Consider the following 17,117-nt stretch of genomic DNA (forward strand, 5'->3'; position numbering starts at 1 on the left):
CTTTAAATGTCTCTCCGTGCGCGCGGCCGAGCTGTTGCGAGGGGCGATCGGATCGGGGCCGCGCGCAGGAAAGCGGATGACCACCAAGGAGCTGTCACGTCACGGTTCCGCAGCGAGATGCTGAGGTGACAAGCAGAAGAGGGAACGGCACGACCTTTCTCCCCGTCCCTCCACACACACAATATTTCCCCTCACACCGGTTCTGTTTGGGGTTTTTTTGGGAGTGGGGTTTCCTCCGATCACGCCAACACCGCCTCCTCTCTGCCTGGACGGTCCGCGCGTCATGGCATTCCTCTCGATGTCGTACGCACCGCTTCGAAACCTTGAGGATATTTTGTAACCACACCCGGCTCTTCTTTGGATCAAGGATTGCCGAGGTAAGGTTCCCCGTCTTTTTGTCCCCCCCGCCGCCTTTCTCGGTTATGCCCGTTGTTTGCACCACTGCGAGCGGCCGCTGCAGCATGCGCAGGGTTTTATCCTGCACGGCGTCAGGCTAACCTCATCCGCACGGTTAGGCAGGATGAGTTTGCGTGGCCCGTGTTCGCGCCTGAGTAAATCTGCTGTGGCAACCCAGCCTCGCCGTGCAACAGCTCTCCGTAATGAAGCCGGTCGGTTCACCGCAGGAGAAGGAGGAGAGGCAGCTTGGATTTTTCGACGCAGCATGAGGGAAAATGAAATGGCGCAGCTGGACATTAAAGAAAAATCGGAGCGATTTCTGTTGGTGTTTATTCTTATTGTTTTACGTACAGCTATTATTTCAATAGTTTTAGTGAACCAAATGCAGCTCTTTAGTTGCTTCTAAACGTGCAGATCCAGGACTGACCCTCCAGAGCCGGCCGAAGGTATTGTAAGGCCTTAGGTGGCGTCCCCCCCCCCACCTCCCAATTTAAAGGCACCTGCCACACTTTCCTTTATATACAAACAACATTTTACATATTCTGATTTATTCTGATGTTCTATAATGCTTTTGTGTGCACATTTATTAGGGTTATCACTATGATAATGTTAGTTTAGAAATGTGTCAAAAATTATGCAAAACATTTTTCCACAGGACACTGAAGGACATTCAGTAAAAGCACACTCAAAAGCATATTACAGATATAATAAATATAGATTCCATCATACGTTTTGCGTATTATGATTTTTATTGAAAGTAGTAGCGTGTATTAGTTTAATTTCACCACTGCCTGTTGTGAAACACTGTCTTTGCACAGACCAGATGCACACAACACAGATTGTTGTGTTTATGAACAAAGAAGATACTGTAAGCTGTTTGAAATGGCAGTTCAGATCTTCCACATAATTGTAATTGCAAAGGTTTGCGGGACATTCTGTTTCAGTCGATTGGGTTTGCTTTTCTTTTTTTTAAAAAAAGAAATTATTTTCTACTAGAAAAAAATAGCAATCATCATGTACAAAAGAAAAGAAGTACTCTCCTCATGTAAACTGAACCCAATAACCAAAAAGGTTTAGGTTGAAGCAATGCTTACTCTACCTTGCTTTATGCAGTTGTCTTTTAAACAGATTTTGACAAAAAAAAAACAAAAAAAAAACTTTTGTCAGTTTGTAATTTGCACATTCTGCATGATAGCTTAGATGGACAACGCGTACGCAAATAAACATACCCTGCCTTTGTGGGACGTAATTCATTTTTACCTTCAATATGACTTTGAATCGCTGCAAAGTTTTTAAGTTGGAAAGGAGCCATTAAAGAAATACCACAAATTAACCCTCCGAATGAAACACGCCTTTGTCAAAAATAAAATTTTCTCCAATAGCATAGCCTATTTATTTTTGGTCTGATCTGGAGCAAATTCTTACCTCTGCGTTTATTCTTCTACCAAAGCAGAGCGTCATCAAACAGCTTCAGGCAAAAATAAATGAATAAAAAAAACCCTCAGCATAAACTGACCTCTTAAATGAAAAAACTGAACCATGCTGAACATCTGCAAACATCCATCACTTGCTATGCAGCCAGCAGGAAACTATTCATGATGTTTCCTTCTTGCAGGCAGTGAGCTCTTTAAAGTCTTCTTGGAACAGTTTTAAAGTCCAAGACAAACGCACATCTAACACTTGGAGCGTTTAATATTGTGGTTTTCTCAAAATGTTACTTTTAAAAAACTGCATTAGGCATCGTGAGAACTCGTCACAGGAAATAAGATGCATCTAACATACATCCATTTGTATTTTTCCTGTTGTTTACTTAATCAAAAAATGTTCCTTTAGACATGTATTCCAATGGTGGGTTACTTTCCTTTGGGGCCACAAAACTGTGACTGTTGTCGAACACCAAACCGATTGCTAAGTAGATATTTTTTCAAACTTGCCTTATTACTGTAAAATATATTTTTTGGAACAGTCACTATTTTAACTGAACAGCAAATTTTGCATCACCAGACTGACATTTCATCACTTAAATAACCTTACTACTGAAACGTTTTTTGTTTTATTTTTAAATTGTACCTTTATTTAACCAGGAAAAAATCCCTCTTTCTACAACGCAAAATGAGATTTGTCAACGAAAGATGTTGCCTTTCAAACAGAGGTTGACACAAAAACAGGATATTTGTCCTGTGATGGACTGATGCACAGGACAGGGTGTACTCACTTCTCATCCAGGGACTGCTGGAGATGGGACACCATGAGTGACACAGCAAATTTACCAAACTTGGTACATACCAGTTATAGTTTGAAAGGCGGTCGTCTTTTTTTCCCCATTTCGCTTCAACCTTGCCGATCCCATCAGAGCTTAGAGGTCACTGGAGTCAAGCTGTGGTTGTGGTTACAGTAACTCAAAGGGGACGACGCTAATCATTTGATCTGTGCTTACTTGCTTATTTTCACCAGCAGTTAAACAGACAAAAAATTACTTGCAAGTCTTGAGTTCCAAACCTTGAGGGTGTGTTGAGTCCCGAAGATTTTTGAGGTCAAGACAAATCTGGAGTTTTATGTTTTGCAACGTAAGTCTGATGTGAGTTAGAGCTGGGCGACAAATAGATGTTTTTTTTTAATGGCTTCATCGAATTTCCTGTTTTTAAAGATTTTAATTCTTGGAAAATATGCATAGGTTTGTTTTCACCATTGTACACCTTGGGTTGTCAGGCCAACCCGAAGCCTACCGTTGTGTTTGAGTTGTATGTTTTACAGCTTCTCTCAGCTCACAGAATTGATAATTGAAAGAAAAGCCCAGTTTTCTTTAAGTAATTTTTTTTTTGTCACTTGTAATGTCTTTTTAAGAAAAAAAAAAGTGAGAAAAAATGTTGAGATTTTATTTTTAATCCATTCCCCTCAGTCCTAACTAGACTGTCTGGTTTGTCGAGTCGCTATTCCATGCTACTATTGTATTATAATAATCCCAGATGTTGTGTTCTAGCTGGGGTCACAAATAACGCACAATGTAATTGTAAACAAAGCTCAGTCAGTACTTCATTATGTCTTGCGTGTACTTGTAAGCATTTAATCCTGACTCCTCCTGAGTTAGTCAGAGAAAAATCCAGGTTCGCCTTCTACAACACTTTCTCTCAAACCCTTTTTTGTTGTTGTTGTAAATAATCACATTGGGTTACTCATTCTTGCCGCACCAGCCAATCTAAAGCCTGCCTTGATCTCGACCATAGCGTGCAGCCAGGTCATGCCAGAGCTGGCCTCTGTCCAGTTTTAAACCAGACTCTTCATCCGGCTGCAGCTCTGGACGTGTACCTCCGTCCAGTTATGCTGAACTAGGCCACTAGATTAGACCCGCTGCGACACAGGAAACGCTGAACATGTTCTGCCAAGTGATCCTCCCTGCATGCCTGCGCTGATGCACACGCGTGGATTGCGGGTTTTCACGATGGCTAAGCTCAAAACGTGCGGCTTTCCAGCTGAGCGAAAAGGGCAGCGGCGGTGACGACGAGCCGCGTCAGCGAACGAAAATGGGCTCTGCACCAGCGTCGCCATGGAAATGCTGGGGTCAGGAAGCGCGATTCACGGTAGGAGAGAGAGGAGCTCGCTGCCAGGGGTTAAAGGTTTGTTTTTCTTTTCCTATTCATCGACGATGAGCGGCGTTGATGAGGAGGAAGAACACGGCCCCGCCTCGTCGTCACACGTTAGGTTAGTCACTGTGAGTGTGTGAACTTTGACAACGAGTAAGATGGGGTTTAAAAGCATGCAGGTATTTGCAATGAGTCAAGTGACTGAGGTTGAATTTGCAGGAAGATGGCTTTAATTTGACCAAGTACAGGCTACACAATCACCATACCCTCGTCTCAAAAATCACTTGTCTTTGGCTTTCCTCCATGCCTTTTGAATCATAAACACTGTTGGGGGGGAGGGGGGGGGCAGCTTTGATTTGATCCAGCATACCTGGTTGAGGTATTTATGTTTGGAAAAAATGTGAAACTGTTCAAAGAAAAACACTGGCTGAAAATATCGAGATTTATTTGAAAAGAAAATGCTTTACAAAAAAGAGGGAAAAAACACAAAAATTAATAATTGTCTGCTTATTTTATACAATAAAGCACAGCTTGATGATTTTTACAGTCAATTTAGATCATAGAGAAAAAAAACATGTAGTGTTTCAATATCATTAGTTTCTCCAGAGCCATTTAACTCCCGAGCCCAAACCTTTCCTGCTCGTCATCCCCACAGTTTCCCAGTCCTGCATCCATCTAACAGCGCTGGTAAGGTTCCTCCTCACCGACTCGCGCCCTGCAACCAAGTGGCTTTTTGAAGGGTGTTGCATAACCCTCGCTCGCAGTGTGTGCAGAATGATGAATCGAAGTCGGTCTTGCTCCGCGTGTTTGAAGGCAGAGCAGAGGAAGTTGCCACAGCGTGTGCTCTCCAGAGGAAGGCTTATCTCTGATACAGATGTTGTATAACGTGGGAATAAACACGCAGCTTTTCCTGGGGAAGCGACAGTTCAGGGTGCTTTTATGAACACCGTTTTTTTTTTTAAATTAATTTATTTTTTTATGCAAAATGTGCATGCACTAATGTAACACTACCTCTAATTTATCACGTTTTATAAATTTGTTACGAAAGTGTTTACTGTAAAAGTAGTAGGACTCTGTGTTGTTTTTGACACCAGTATATCCTTTTTCTCCCATTTTGTACAGAAACTAATCCTCCAGCATTAGGCCCTCTGTGCTTTGTTTCTTGGTTCAAATAATTTATTAAAAGGGAAAAAAGAAAGCAAAACATTTGAAGCAAAAATAGCAGAAAGACAGGCGCTAAAGGGCTAAGTATCGACTGCAGAGGTCAAAAACAAATGTATACCCCACTTTGGAGAAATTTATTTTATTTTTATATTTTAATATCATTAAAGCGTTACAATCATGTTCATTTTCATGTTAGCCTGTCAAAAAAGGTCCTATAAATTGCGTCGAAGTTTGAAAATATGACGTTTCTGATAAATAAGCTCAAGGAGTGTGAATACACATCAAATGATTTGGTATTGCAGTTTAGCCTTATTTTATCATTTTTATCACCCATAAAGCATTGTAATCTTAATGTCTAATACAGAAATTTGTGAAAGTTAATACATTTCAACAGTAGAAAATCAAACTTTTCGTGATTGTTTGCCTGTTCTGCTCCATGCGACCACTGGAAACGGACATCTAATGCAAAATGTTGCAAAAATAAAAGGCTTAATCACATTTTCTGGTATGTTTTCTGTTTCACCATCATGTGAAAGAGGATCCTACCAGTTTGAAATGTTGTTTGTAATTTAAGATGTAGGGCATTTGCTGGTGTGTTTGTCCAGAAAGACAGCTGCTGGAGGAACAGTTGTTGCAGCTGCTGTGATGGCTGAGTATGATACAGCTCCAGCCAGTGAGGCCTTAGTCCAGTGTTGTCTTTCGTGATTTTTTAAAATGTTATTTTATTTTATTTTGTAGCTGTGTAATACTTCACCAGCTGAACCACGTTTTGCCCAGATCCTTTAATCGGTCCCTGACGGTTTTGTGTGTCTCCTGGACTTTTCTAGGTCTCTGCGTCAGCTTCCAAATGCCCGGCCCAGTGTGAGGCTCCTGGTCAAAGGGCAGCAGCGAGGGCACAGACATCCCCGGATCCACAGACGGGATGAGCGGGGGAGCGGAGCAAGCTGACATCCTGAGCGGCCTCTCCCTCGTCAAGGAGCGATGGAAAGTGGTAAGCGGGTTGTCTTCCAGCTACAATAGGCGCCGTGTTTGTCCAGCCCCCATCACCGCCTGTCCCAAGTTAGCCCCCTTGTCTTACTAACAATGAGTCTTTGTCCTAGCAAAAAATAAATAATTAAAAAAAAATGTCCTCACCTACAACTTCTGCAGTTTGACATTTTTACCTCCTCGTCCAAGTTTTCCTGCTGCAGTGTGGGAAATCCGAAAATAGCCAGTGTTGCTATTTGTGTCAGCGCAGTGTGCTATAGGCAGAAGATCCCCCATAGGCTGGTGTCTCCTGGTGCCGGGGGCCTGTTTCGGTGCCATGTGATGCAGTTGTCCCCAACTGGCCGCCTGGCATCGCTTCCTGTCTTCTCAGCAGCCGGGTTACGTAAGGACTCTGCAGCTAAATCCACCCCACCAGCTCTCAGAGTGACTCCAAAACTCAGACAGCTTGGAGGACAGTGAAGGACACGGGGAGCTGAGGGGGAAATGAAGTCTTAAGAATGCGGCGGGGGTGAAAGGTAGAGGAGTTGGAGGCTGAGATAATCTACAGAGCTCAGTACATAATGAGAGTACGCATAATTCAGCTTCAGAGCAGACAGAGTTGAGTTCATTGTGTTATCCCATAACGTTTTCTCTTTATAATCAGGTAGTCTTTTCACATTCTAACAATTGTCATTTAATGAAAATAACAAAAACTGTAAATTCTTTTTATTTCTTCTACTAGTAATCTATTTTTTTCCCTAAAATCCTAATCAGAAACGCAAAAGTATTCAAGTGTCTAGAACTTTCTTAACCTTTTGTTATGTTAAAACCATCAACTTCAGAGTGTTTTTTTGGGGGGGATCTTAATGTATTTCGAATGTACCGACACAATGGCGCGCATAATTCTGTCCGAGTAGTTTACAAACAGAAATCTTAAAAGTGTGGCGGGCATTTGTATTCATCCCCCTGTCCTAATATCTTGTCGAACCGCGTTCTACCTCCATTGCAACGGGAAATGTTTACACATCTAGACTGAAATCCTTGCCCATTGTTCTTCAAAAACCTTTTTGTGGACAGCAGTTTGGACATTGCGTGATGCTGCAGTTGTCACGTTTCTACAACGGAGCTGGTGCGTTCAAAATGCGACGAGCTGTGTTAGCTTACTATGGTGGCCCTGAGGTCTTTACAGCTAGCTACGGTTTTGCATGTAGACCAGAAAGTTACAATTTGGTCTCATCTAACTGGAGCACCATATTCAACATGGCTTCTGGCAAACTGCAACCTGGACGATTTATGGGTTGCATGTTGTGACTTTTCACATCCTTCGTTATGATGGATGGAAGAGATGATCAGAACTTCCTCTCGTTCTGCTCTTTGGTCTTGCTCTGCATCCATGAAGCCTTCTTTTCAACTTCTATCAAGTATTATTGAGCTTTTGAGATGCTATCCAGCTGTTCCCAGTTGTAAAAATAACACTTTGCCACCACTGAAATCATAATACCGTCTTTATTTTTTTCTTTTTTACACACTGTTGGAATGTAAATCTTCTCCTTCTTGCTATAAAATCATCAGATAGCCTTTTCTGAACATAATCCCATTTCTGTCTCAGTGTTGTTCTGTTTGTTTTTACCTTCTTGTGTCCATCTCCCTCTACAACACCCTCCGCCCAGGTAAAGAAGATAGGGGGTGGCGGTTTCGGGGAGATCTACGAGGCGCAGGACCTACTGACGCGGGGCAGCGTGGCGCTGAAGGCGGAATCGGCCCAGCAGCCCAAACAAGTGCTAAAGATGGAGGTGGCCGTCCTGAAGAAGCTCCAGGGTGAGTGGAAATGGGCTCGGCGGATTCATTTACAAGAACCGATCGATCCACGCCGACACAGTGACCTATTGATTTGATTCAACATGCATGTATTTTTATCATTGGCTGAATGTTGTAGGGAAGAAGAAAACCATTTTTACTTCTTGTTGAAAACACAGGAAATGGCATTTTGAGTGACGTGTGATTCAGTCCTGGGGACAGACTGGTGTAATACAAGTCATCTGATACGTCTGAAACTCAGTTTGGGTGACACTTTATTTTTGCTGCAGTGTCCTGATTCTCAATTTCTTCTTACAATTCATCAGAAAATTTTATATAGGTTTAATCCGTTCTTACCACTTTCTTTTTTTTTTTTTTACTCCAAACTCTACTTTCTTGCTTTTTAACCAGCATGTCGTATTTCTTTTGCCCAAATCAATGAGCTGGGATCATGTTTGCTGTCTAATGGCCTTGACCTGCAGCCCTGTGAGTCTCTTGCTTCCTAAGGGAGCCTGCATGTAACTTGAGATGAACTGAACTCTAATCCCCCCGCCCCAACACTGCTGATCCGTGCAACAGTCGAGAGTAAACATTGGCCAACAGTATCATTCGAAGGCACCTTGGTCATCCCGCACTCATCACGAGAGCCACGAATGGCATTAGTTAACCTTATTGTTGCCCCATAGACGATTTTGATGACAGTAAAATGCGTATGAATGTTTTTATTCAGAATGTACTCTGTGGTTTTGGCGACGCAGCAGTGTTCGCTGAGGTCAGACGACGTATAGTCTTACTCCCTGGCATGCGTGCTGAGCGTTGATGTGCGCCAATCGCCGTCCACCTTTACTCTTTCTAGAGTCTGTGGTTCTGTCGTACTGATGTAATGTCCCTTTAGCCAGCTGGGTGTGCATGCTTCAGTTATCATCACGTTGCTCTTCCGCACTATATATTGTTGTAATTCCAGTTCATTCTATACTTATTAGGTCCAAGCGGCCGCATGCTAATGCTACCTGATAACAATTAATCAGTAGAAAATCTCTTGCTTTATACTGTGAAAAATTAAAAACCAGTTCGGGCTGACAGATTTTTTTTCACTCCAATGTGCTTATGCCACCCTCTGATATAATCTTGCCCCCAGGGTAGTGAGCCAATACTGCCCATATGAAAAAACCTCATTGAGTTCAGACGCACTTATTGTGGCAAAATACCAGTATTGGTGTCTGGTGAGGTTGTAATGCTGGCTGTGAGCTTGAAGCAATTTTGTCCTCGTTCTCCCAGGTAAAGATCACGTGTGTCGCTTTGTGGGATGTGGCCGGAACGACCGCTTCAACTACGTGGTGATGGAGCTTCAGGTCAGTGTTGGTGGAGGGATACGCCACAGAGTCAGCCACGGAGCAATGTCACACGCCTTCACTCCAAATATGAAAACAACAGTTTCTTACTCTTATTTGTTTTTACAGCATGGAAAAATGTGACGTCTGCCGGCTTGAAAACCGCAGGTCCAATATGAGCTGCCTGTGTCGCAAATAGAAAGTACGAGGGACTTTGCTTCACAGTAAAATCCGAACCATCTGGTTCCTGACACGCATACTGGCAGGGATGTGGAGACACTGTGGCAAACCACACACACGTGGAGTTAATTTCCTGCCAAAACGTTCGCACACGCATAAATCCTTGACATGTCACACATTAAAATCAAACGTTTCCAGTACAATTAAAACCATGCTGGGAAATACACCGCCACAAGAAAGACACGTTTTGTATCTTTTAGATGAGTTTGTCCGATACGGACACAAAGGTGAACCTCGTTCAGTGATTAGTAAAAATGGGGTGAAAAGTTCTCAGTGGGTAATATTTTCCCTTCGTAATAACTTCCACACTCAAGAGTGTTGTAAGCGGGACTTACTTGGCACTCAAGTCAGAAATAGATTGTCTTTTGGAGTTAGCGAATGGTCTACCACAGGTCAAGATGAAAATTGGCCCAATTCAGTCTCTAACTAATTACTCACTACACCTCTACCTTTTATTGATTTTTAGGAAACAACAGCAAACTAGACTGAGAGATAACAATAGCTCACTGTGCTCAGTTATATGTCCACTAATGTCATCTAACTCGTCTAACATGACTCTAGGTTTGCCCATCACGAGTCTCCTTGCTCTGATCTCGGTTTGACTTTGCGCTGACACCTGAGATGCGTCATGCACATCCCCCGGCTGCATGTTACTCATGTCTGGGAGTTGTTTACAGAAAAGTGAGCCAAATAAATATTTCAGAAAAGTCTAAAAATACGGCTTCTCATGAATAATGTATTTACTAACCTGCAAACTACACACTGGAGGATGTTAAGCAGAAACAGTCATCTTGGAAAAAACCGCAGCTGAGCACCCGGCCAGATAAGGCCATTAGCCAACTCATAGTCCTAAACATAATAGGCAGTTTTTGCTTCTGGTGGTCTGATTTTTATTTATTTATTTTTGTTGCGATTTGAATCTAAATATCCATAGGGATCGTTTTGGTACTGGAGCGGCTGCTGTGAAGTTTCCTTTCTGTAGCATCACCTGATATGTGAAGGTTGTTGGGGTGAGAGTCGCCTTTCAAACCTGCCATTGGACCAACATATAACCCGTGCGGTCTTTCAGGGTCGAAACCTGGCAGATCTGAGGAGAAGCATGCCTCGGGGAACGTTCAGCATCAGCACCACCCTGCGTCTGGGGCGCCAGATCCTGGAGGCCATAGAGAGCATCCACTCTGTTGGATTTTTGCATCGGGACATCAAACCGGTGGGTTGCAAATTCCTGGGAGCAGTTTCTCTCCTGTGACCTATTGTTGTTTCCTTGTAGTCTACCGCAGGGGGGTACAAATATTTAGTCACATGGGAAAAATTCATCAAGTCGGAAACAACTTGATGGCCAAAAATTATATACACATATTTTATGTATTTAATAATAAGTGCAGCATAAATACTTTTATGTATTTATAAAATAGAATAAAGTAGTTGGACTTGTTAGAAAAGGATGTGTAAATTATAATAGATCCAAAACTTGAAAGTTTTTTTTTTGCAGGTTTGCCTTATGAAATTATTATTATTATATATATATATATTTTTTTTACAAATTTTAACTGGAAAAACATGGAACAAAATTTAGTTTTTGAGCAATAAAATCAAGATTTTGGTCACTATTTCTTTGAAAATGCCTGCTATATTTAACCAAATTTAACAAGGCAATTAAAAGCATATTTGGGTGCAGCAGGTTTTTGAGTGAAAGTCACCGGATAGATGTGGTCCTGGCGAGAGAATTCAAAAAGAATGGTTGTTTAGAGACAAATAATCGGTGTTGCTGTCAATTACTTTGGTCTGCCGTATTTAAACTACATGACATGCAGAGTGGATGAAGGAATTTTCCTCCCTGAAGGGCCTGAAAAAGCCTTTGTGTGATCCATTTTGTTCCCATTACTGCACGCTGATTTTTGTTGTTGATGACTTTCAGTTAGCTGGCTCAGCAGCAGAGTAGGTTAAATGCCTTGAGGTACCAGAATGTAAATATTCTTTACCCTATGAATTGCTGTCACAGATCTTCTCATCATCTCGGAGCTGTATGGATAGAAACAAACTACACAGAAAGTTATTGTCTCATAAATTCTGCACTCCTTACCTCCTCATGTCCGACCTCTTTCTATTCCAGTCCAACTTCGCCATGGGCCGCTTCCCCAGTACCTGTCGGACTTGCTACATGCTGGACTTTGGCTTGGCTCGACAATTCACCAATTCCTGTCAGGAGGTTCGCCCTGTAAGTGGACTCCTCTCTTGCTGTCTATTTATTGATCATAAAGCTGTAGATCAAATTTCTGTATCAATATCATTGGTCAGACAAAAAAAACCCCCAAAAAAACATCTACCACATTTTCACTGCATTTAGTTTTGAAACTTGTATCTTAACTGTTTTATTGTTTTATTTAAAAGTTTTCTGATTTCATGCTGGCTGTAAATATTTAAACTGTTTTAAAAAGATAGAACATGGGGATTATTAGCTGAACTCTGTACGTCTTTGTTGTTGTTGTTTTTTCTACAGTAGATGTTTAATAAACAAGGTTGAAAATGAAAACTGTGCTGTATTTAACAGACAGTAGTTCAAATACAGTACTTAATGTTAAAAACAATATATTTGATTAAATCACTCTTTTCATTGATTTATGCATATAGTTGTTTTTTTTGTTGCAGAATTTTACTAATCTAGGTTTGATCTAGTCTCTAACACATTCTAGAGTTTTTTTTCTATGAATTTAATTGCCATATGTGTTATTTGTTAGCCTCGTCCAGTCGCAGGGTTCAGGGGAACAGTTCGCTATGCCTCTGTCAATGCGCACAAGAACAAGGTCAGTGTCTGTCCAAAGAGGTTTAATATTTGTCACTCTGATATGCTACCCAATGTGGACCTATAGTACTGTGCCTTACAAAGGCGTTTGCACTCCTTCTGTCACGTTTCAACCAGAAACTTCCATGCAATTTGTTAGGCTTGAATCTAGCAACACAAGGAAATGCTCAAATGTGAAGCTGAAAGTAAAGCTTACATGGTTCTATAAAGAAAAATCTGGTTGCATCTGTATGAAGATTTCACCTACGATACGAGTGAAATTTAGGCTTGAGGCTAATTGGCAACGTCAGGCACAGAAAGCGAAAAAATGTTTCTCTAGCCTCAAGTAAAGTGTATCATTTTATTGATGCCGCTGTTGCTCAAACGCACGCAACGGCATCTTTTCAGTTTTTTCGTCATCATGATGAAATATCAACACAACGTTTATTTAATTCTGCAGGAGATGGGTCGTCATGACGACCTGTGGTCTCTCTTCTACATGTTGGTGGAGTTTTTGGTCGGGCAGTTGCCGTGGAGGAAGATTAAAGACAAAGTGAGGCTACTCTCAAAATCAAAAGCTCGTTCAGATCACCTTGAGTAATGAAATATACCAAATAGTAAAACTCTGTTTAATCTCAGGAACACGTGGGGAAACTGAAGGAGACTTACGACCATCGCCTGATGCTCAAACACCTGCCGGCAGAGTTTGGTGTATTCTTGGAACACATTTGCAGCCTTGACTATTACACCAAGCCTGACTACCAGGTCGATATTCGAAAAGCTCTGATGGATTTTCCTGAATGAAAAACTCAGACTAAAAGGTAGATCATGCCTCTGTGTGTCGTTGCAGCTGTTGATGTCGGTGTTTGACAACAGCATGAAAACCTACAACGTTGTGGAAAATGACCCTTACGACTGGGAGCGAACCAGCACTGATGGCACTCTGACGATCAGCGCCAGCGCCACAACACCGCAGCATCACACCCGACTCACTCCCGCGCAGATGGGGTACGAGGCCAAAATCCCTCGGCGACCTCGGCGGAGTGCGCGACGGCCGGCCTTTTTGAAAGTTTTACAGTATTTTAACAGCGTGCGCACATTTCGTTGCTGCAGCATGGTGAACGCCTCTCTGATCCCCGGCGACCTGCTGAGGGAGAACACAGACGAGGTTCTGCAGGACGAGCAGCTCAGCGACGTGGAGAACAACCCCGGCCCCGACCGCGTGCCGGGCTCCCCCCACCACCAGCATCGCACCCAGGAGGCCGACGTCTGGGAAGAGCTGGACCGAAACCGGAACCGGATCAGGACGGGACACTGGAAGGTTCGGCTACACGCTGCACCTTGCAAGGGGGCTCATACAGTTCATTTTCAGTGTATTTTGTTTTATAGAGCAACGCAAAGTACCACATTATTGTGAAGTGCAAGGAGAAGGATGTGTGTGTTTTGTTTTTTTTACAGATAAAAATCTGTCATAGTAAAGGAGGTTAAATACAAATGCACTCCATACTTTTCAGACTTTTCTCTGTAAAAATGTTGTAACAGTTTACCCTTTATCATCATTATTTTCTTATGAAAGTTCCAATGAGTAAAGCCGAGTTTTGAGATTGTAACATGGCAAAATGTAGAAAAATGAAAGTAGTACAAATATTTTTGCAAGGATTTGCAGCAGCTTATTCACATGCAAATGCAACCCTGTTGCAATAAGCAGCTAATCAATTAATAACGTGATAAATTGAAACGAGCTCCATAACTTCCATTCTGATGATTAATATTTTTTGAAGAGCAATTGTGTTTACAGAGACGTCATAATTCACTTTATTTATTATTTCGGTTGTGTGTGGTTTGTCAGTTTTATTTATTGTTTTTGGTTGTTGCGTTCTGTTTTGGCTATTTAAAATGTCTACCAGTTCCAGTGTGAAGAGCCATTTTACAAGTTTCAAGTTTAGAGGACAAACTTGCATTATTATACCATTATCAATAAGATACTTCTAAATTGTCCTAAATTAACAATATTGCAATAATTTCAGGGGCAGCTTATCATCCAGCAAAGTCACAGGCCTACACAAATGTTGCATTTGAAATTCGTTCAAAGTCGTGAAAGCGTTTCTTGGTTCCACAGGCTGCGGCAGAGGAGGAAGAAGGTAAAAACCAGGCCAGACAAGGACACCAGAGCCCCTACGCAGGGCCGAGTCTGGGCTCTCCTGTCAAACCACACTCAGAGGCAGTGGCTTCCGATCGGGAGGGCCCTCTGCTGAGAAAGCTCCGCAACATCCACAGCTTGGAGCTGGAGAGGAGGCTGGGCCTGGAGTCAAAGTCCAGCCCGGAGCGTCTCCTAGATAACTGGTAAAGTATGCCCACAATTCAGCCCATTTATGAGCTGTTACGCTGCAAACACACACAATCTTACCAAGTAGATTTAGTCTAGTTTATGTTTCAAATATCTGAGTAAGCTTGAAGTAAGACAAAACAAACTTGCGAGTAACTTTGGAGCAAGTACTGGTTCCACGGGCAGATCTTTTCACTCCTGGGAAAAATGTTATAAGTGACATTATTTGGCAGTGAAACTACTACTTCTTTAAAATCAACAATGAGGAATTATTTACTTAAAACATGCTCCTATATCTTGCTGAAAAGTTAAAAGTTACGTTTGCCTTATTCCAAGTGTAGTAAAATACTTGCACTAGAAAGTATACCAAAACTACTTGGTAAGAATTTGTGTTTTTGCAGTGTGTACAAAAATTTCCTTTGGGTTAAACCACGAGTTGTTTTCATTTTCTTTTTTTTCTTCTTTTTTTTGCGTCTGTCCTTTAGTTCAGGGAAACAGCAGTTTGGTGCCCAGCACCAGGGCAAGGAGGCTGCTGTCGTCCCAGCAACTCAGGGTCAAGCCGGGTCCGCCGGGGAGCGCCCCGATCGCGTCTGGCATTACGACGAGGAGTTCCTGTCCGGAGCTGGTTCTCCTAAACCGGCTTCACCGGGGTCTTTTGAGCAGGGAGAGGGGGCGGCCAGTAGTGGTGGCTTTGTGGCGCTTAATCTGAGCTCTGGGAGACAGGACATTGACTCAAGGGAGTGGGTAATGGTGGAGCGACCCAGTGGCTCCCCTGGAGCCAAAGCCACAACAAGCCCATCGGAGGAGGATGAGGAGCCAGAGGTGCTCCAACCAGAGGAAGCATCTCCCGGATGGGAAAAGAGAAGCCCAACCCCTAACTCTGGCAGAGCTAAGCAAGAAAGTGCGGCTTCCTCCAAAGGAAGCGTAAAAGTGGACAAGTTGGAGCTCAGTGTGGGCCCCGGGGGGGCTCTGCCTCCTATTACCCCAACCAGCCCAGCTGAAGCTCTGGCTGAGGGAATCCTGACTCAGGTAAGGCCCTTCACTGGAAGGCCGCTTCACAACATGCCAAACATGATGATGACTGTAGTCAGCATTTTTACGAGGATAAAAAGCTGCACAGAGTCAGAGTTCTAGGTCTAGAACTTCGATGCTTTTATCATACAACAATCAGTGTACCACCAGCTGCATCTTGCCGTAGTCTGAAGGTAAATGTTACCGCTTTGTGTTTGCTTGCTCTTTCACCTGTGTACATTTTAGAAACAGATACAACTCAACCTGAGTGCTTCAATCAGATCACAGCATGGGGAAAATAAAGAGAGCTTATGATTTTAAAGTTCAGTTTCATTTGGAGTAGTTGTGCACAGCTTTACTTTGTTCACAGTATTTAATTAATTAATTTTTTTCCTATTTTGCTTCACAAATTAATTTCCAAAGGCTTTCTTGGTTTTCTAAGTTAAATATTTTTTTCTGTTTTGCTATTCATATTCTCGCAGTAGACAACGTAGTTCAGTGTTACATTTCTTCTCAATCTATAATTCAACTTTGAAAACTTACAGTGCCTTGCAAAAGACTCATACCCCTTCAGCATGTTTCATATTTTGTCACTTTGGAAACACAAACTTCAAAGTATTTGATTCAGATTTAATGCATTACAGCCCGCTTTATACCGATGATGCTACCTCGTCATTAAATAGTTTGCCTTTTTATGATTTAATCTCAGTCTAAATGCATATGAGGCCAAACAGTGGACACCCAAGCCCATCATAAAGGGTGTAACATGGTGGTGGCAGCATCATGCTGTGGGGATGGAATGGAATAAACATATTCTTTTATTAGAGTGGGAAAATTAAGGCCTAACAGCAGAAACATGAGGCATATAGGTTCACACAGTGATAAAAGTATTAAAATATACAGTATGTACTGTGCCGTTATCAAAAGTAGTATCCTCCAATCTAAAGGGATGTGCAACTGAATAAAATCATAAAAAAAAAAAAGTGCAAAATGTGCATAAAGACAACACTATTTATAATATATAAAAATAAAACAGAAATGTTCAAATAGGCCTGTGGCAACCAGCAATAAACCAATTAACTGCATGATAAATTAAAACAAACTTCTTGCATGATTGATTACTTTCCTTGTGTCTTTCTTACCAAAGACCGAATGACAAATAGCTTCAGTCTGGTACTTTGGTCTCAATTGGCCCGTTTTTGTGATGAACAGTTTTGCTTACAGAGGCTTCAGTGATCGTTTTATTTGTTGCGTTGGTTGTTTCATTTATTCGTTTTGGATAGTTAAAATATCTTCCATTTCCAGTGTCCAATGATTTTTAGAAATTAAAGTCAATTAGTTTTTGAGAGGGTGTACTTGCTTTATTACGCCATTGCCATTACATTACTTGAAATTGATCTCAAAACAACAGTATTATCATTTATCGCAGTAAAATTAGTTATTGTGACAGGCCTATATGCATATAGCAGCAGAAATGTTATTTAAAATGAGTGAAATTAGCCTGAATCAAAGCGTATACATTG

The 17,117-nt window shown here is 41.9% G+C and overlaps 1 protein-coding gene across 5 annotated transcripts in view; it reads left to right on the plus strand.

Moving 5' to 3' along the window:
* The window catches only part of ttbk2a (tau tubulin kinase 2a), a 23,710-nt gene continuing 6,593 nt past the window's right edge, over nucleotides 1–17,117 (plus strand). For 2 of the 5 annotated variants that reach the window (XM_028001496.1, XM_028001500.1), the window contains exons 1-13: nucleotides 1–377; nucleotides 5,969–6,132; nucleotides 7,778–7,925; nucleotides 9,183–9,256; nucleotides 10,545–10,685; nucleotides 11,589–11,693; nucleotides 12,214–12,279; nucleotides 12,718–12,810; nucleotides 12,897–13,022; nucleotides 13,108–13,265; nucleotides 13,371–13,578; nucleotides 14,377–14,600; nucleotides 15,069–15,612. In XM_028001496.1, the coding sequence (XP_027857297.1) occupies nucleotides 6,064–6,132; nucleotides 7,778–7,925; nucleotides 9,183–9,256; nucleotides 10,545–10,685; nucleotides 11,589–11,693; nucleotides 12,214–12,279; nucleotides 12,718–12,810; nucleotides 12,897–13,022; nucleotides 13,108–13,265; nucleotides 13,371–13,578; nucleotides 14,377–14,600; nucleotides 15,069–15,612 (1,956 nt within the window). In that variant the 5' untranslated portion in view covers nucleotides 1–377; nucleotides 5,969–6,063. Of the gene's footprint in view, nucleotides 378–3,808; nucleotides 4,096–5,968; nucleotides 6,133–7,777; nucleotides 7,926–9,182; nucleotides 10,157–10,544; nucleotides 10,686–11,588; nucleotides 11,694–12,213; nucleotides 12,280–12,717; nucleotides 12,811–12,896; nucleotides 13,023–13,107; nucleotides 13,266–13,370; nucleotides 13,579–14,376; nucleotides 14,601–15,068; nucleotides 15,613–17,117 lie in introns of those variants that run through there. The other 3 variants (XM_028001498.1, XM_028001497.1, XM_028001499.1) reach the window with 3 other exon arrangements.

Source organism: Xiphophorus couchianus, chromosome 19 (assembly GCF_001444195.1).
Source record: "Xiphophorus couchianus chromosome 19, X_couchianus-1.0, whole genome shotgun sequence".
Taxonomy (NCBI): Eukaryota; Metazoa; Chordata; class Actinopteri; order Cyprinodontiformes; family Poeciliidae; genus Xiphophorus; species Xiphophorus couchianus.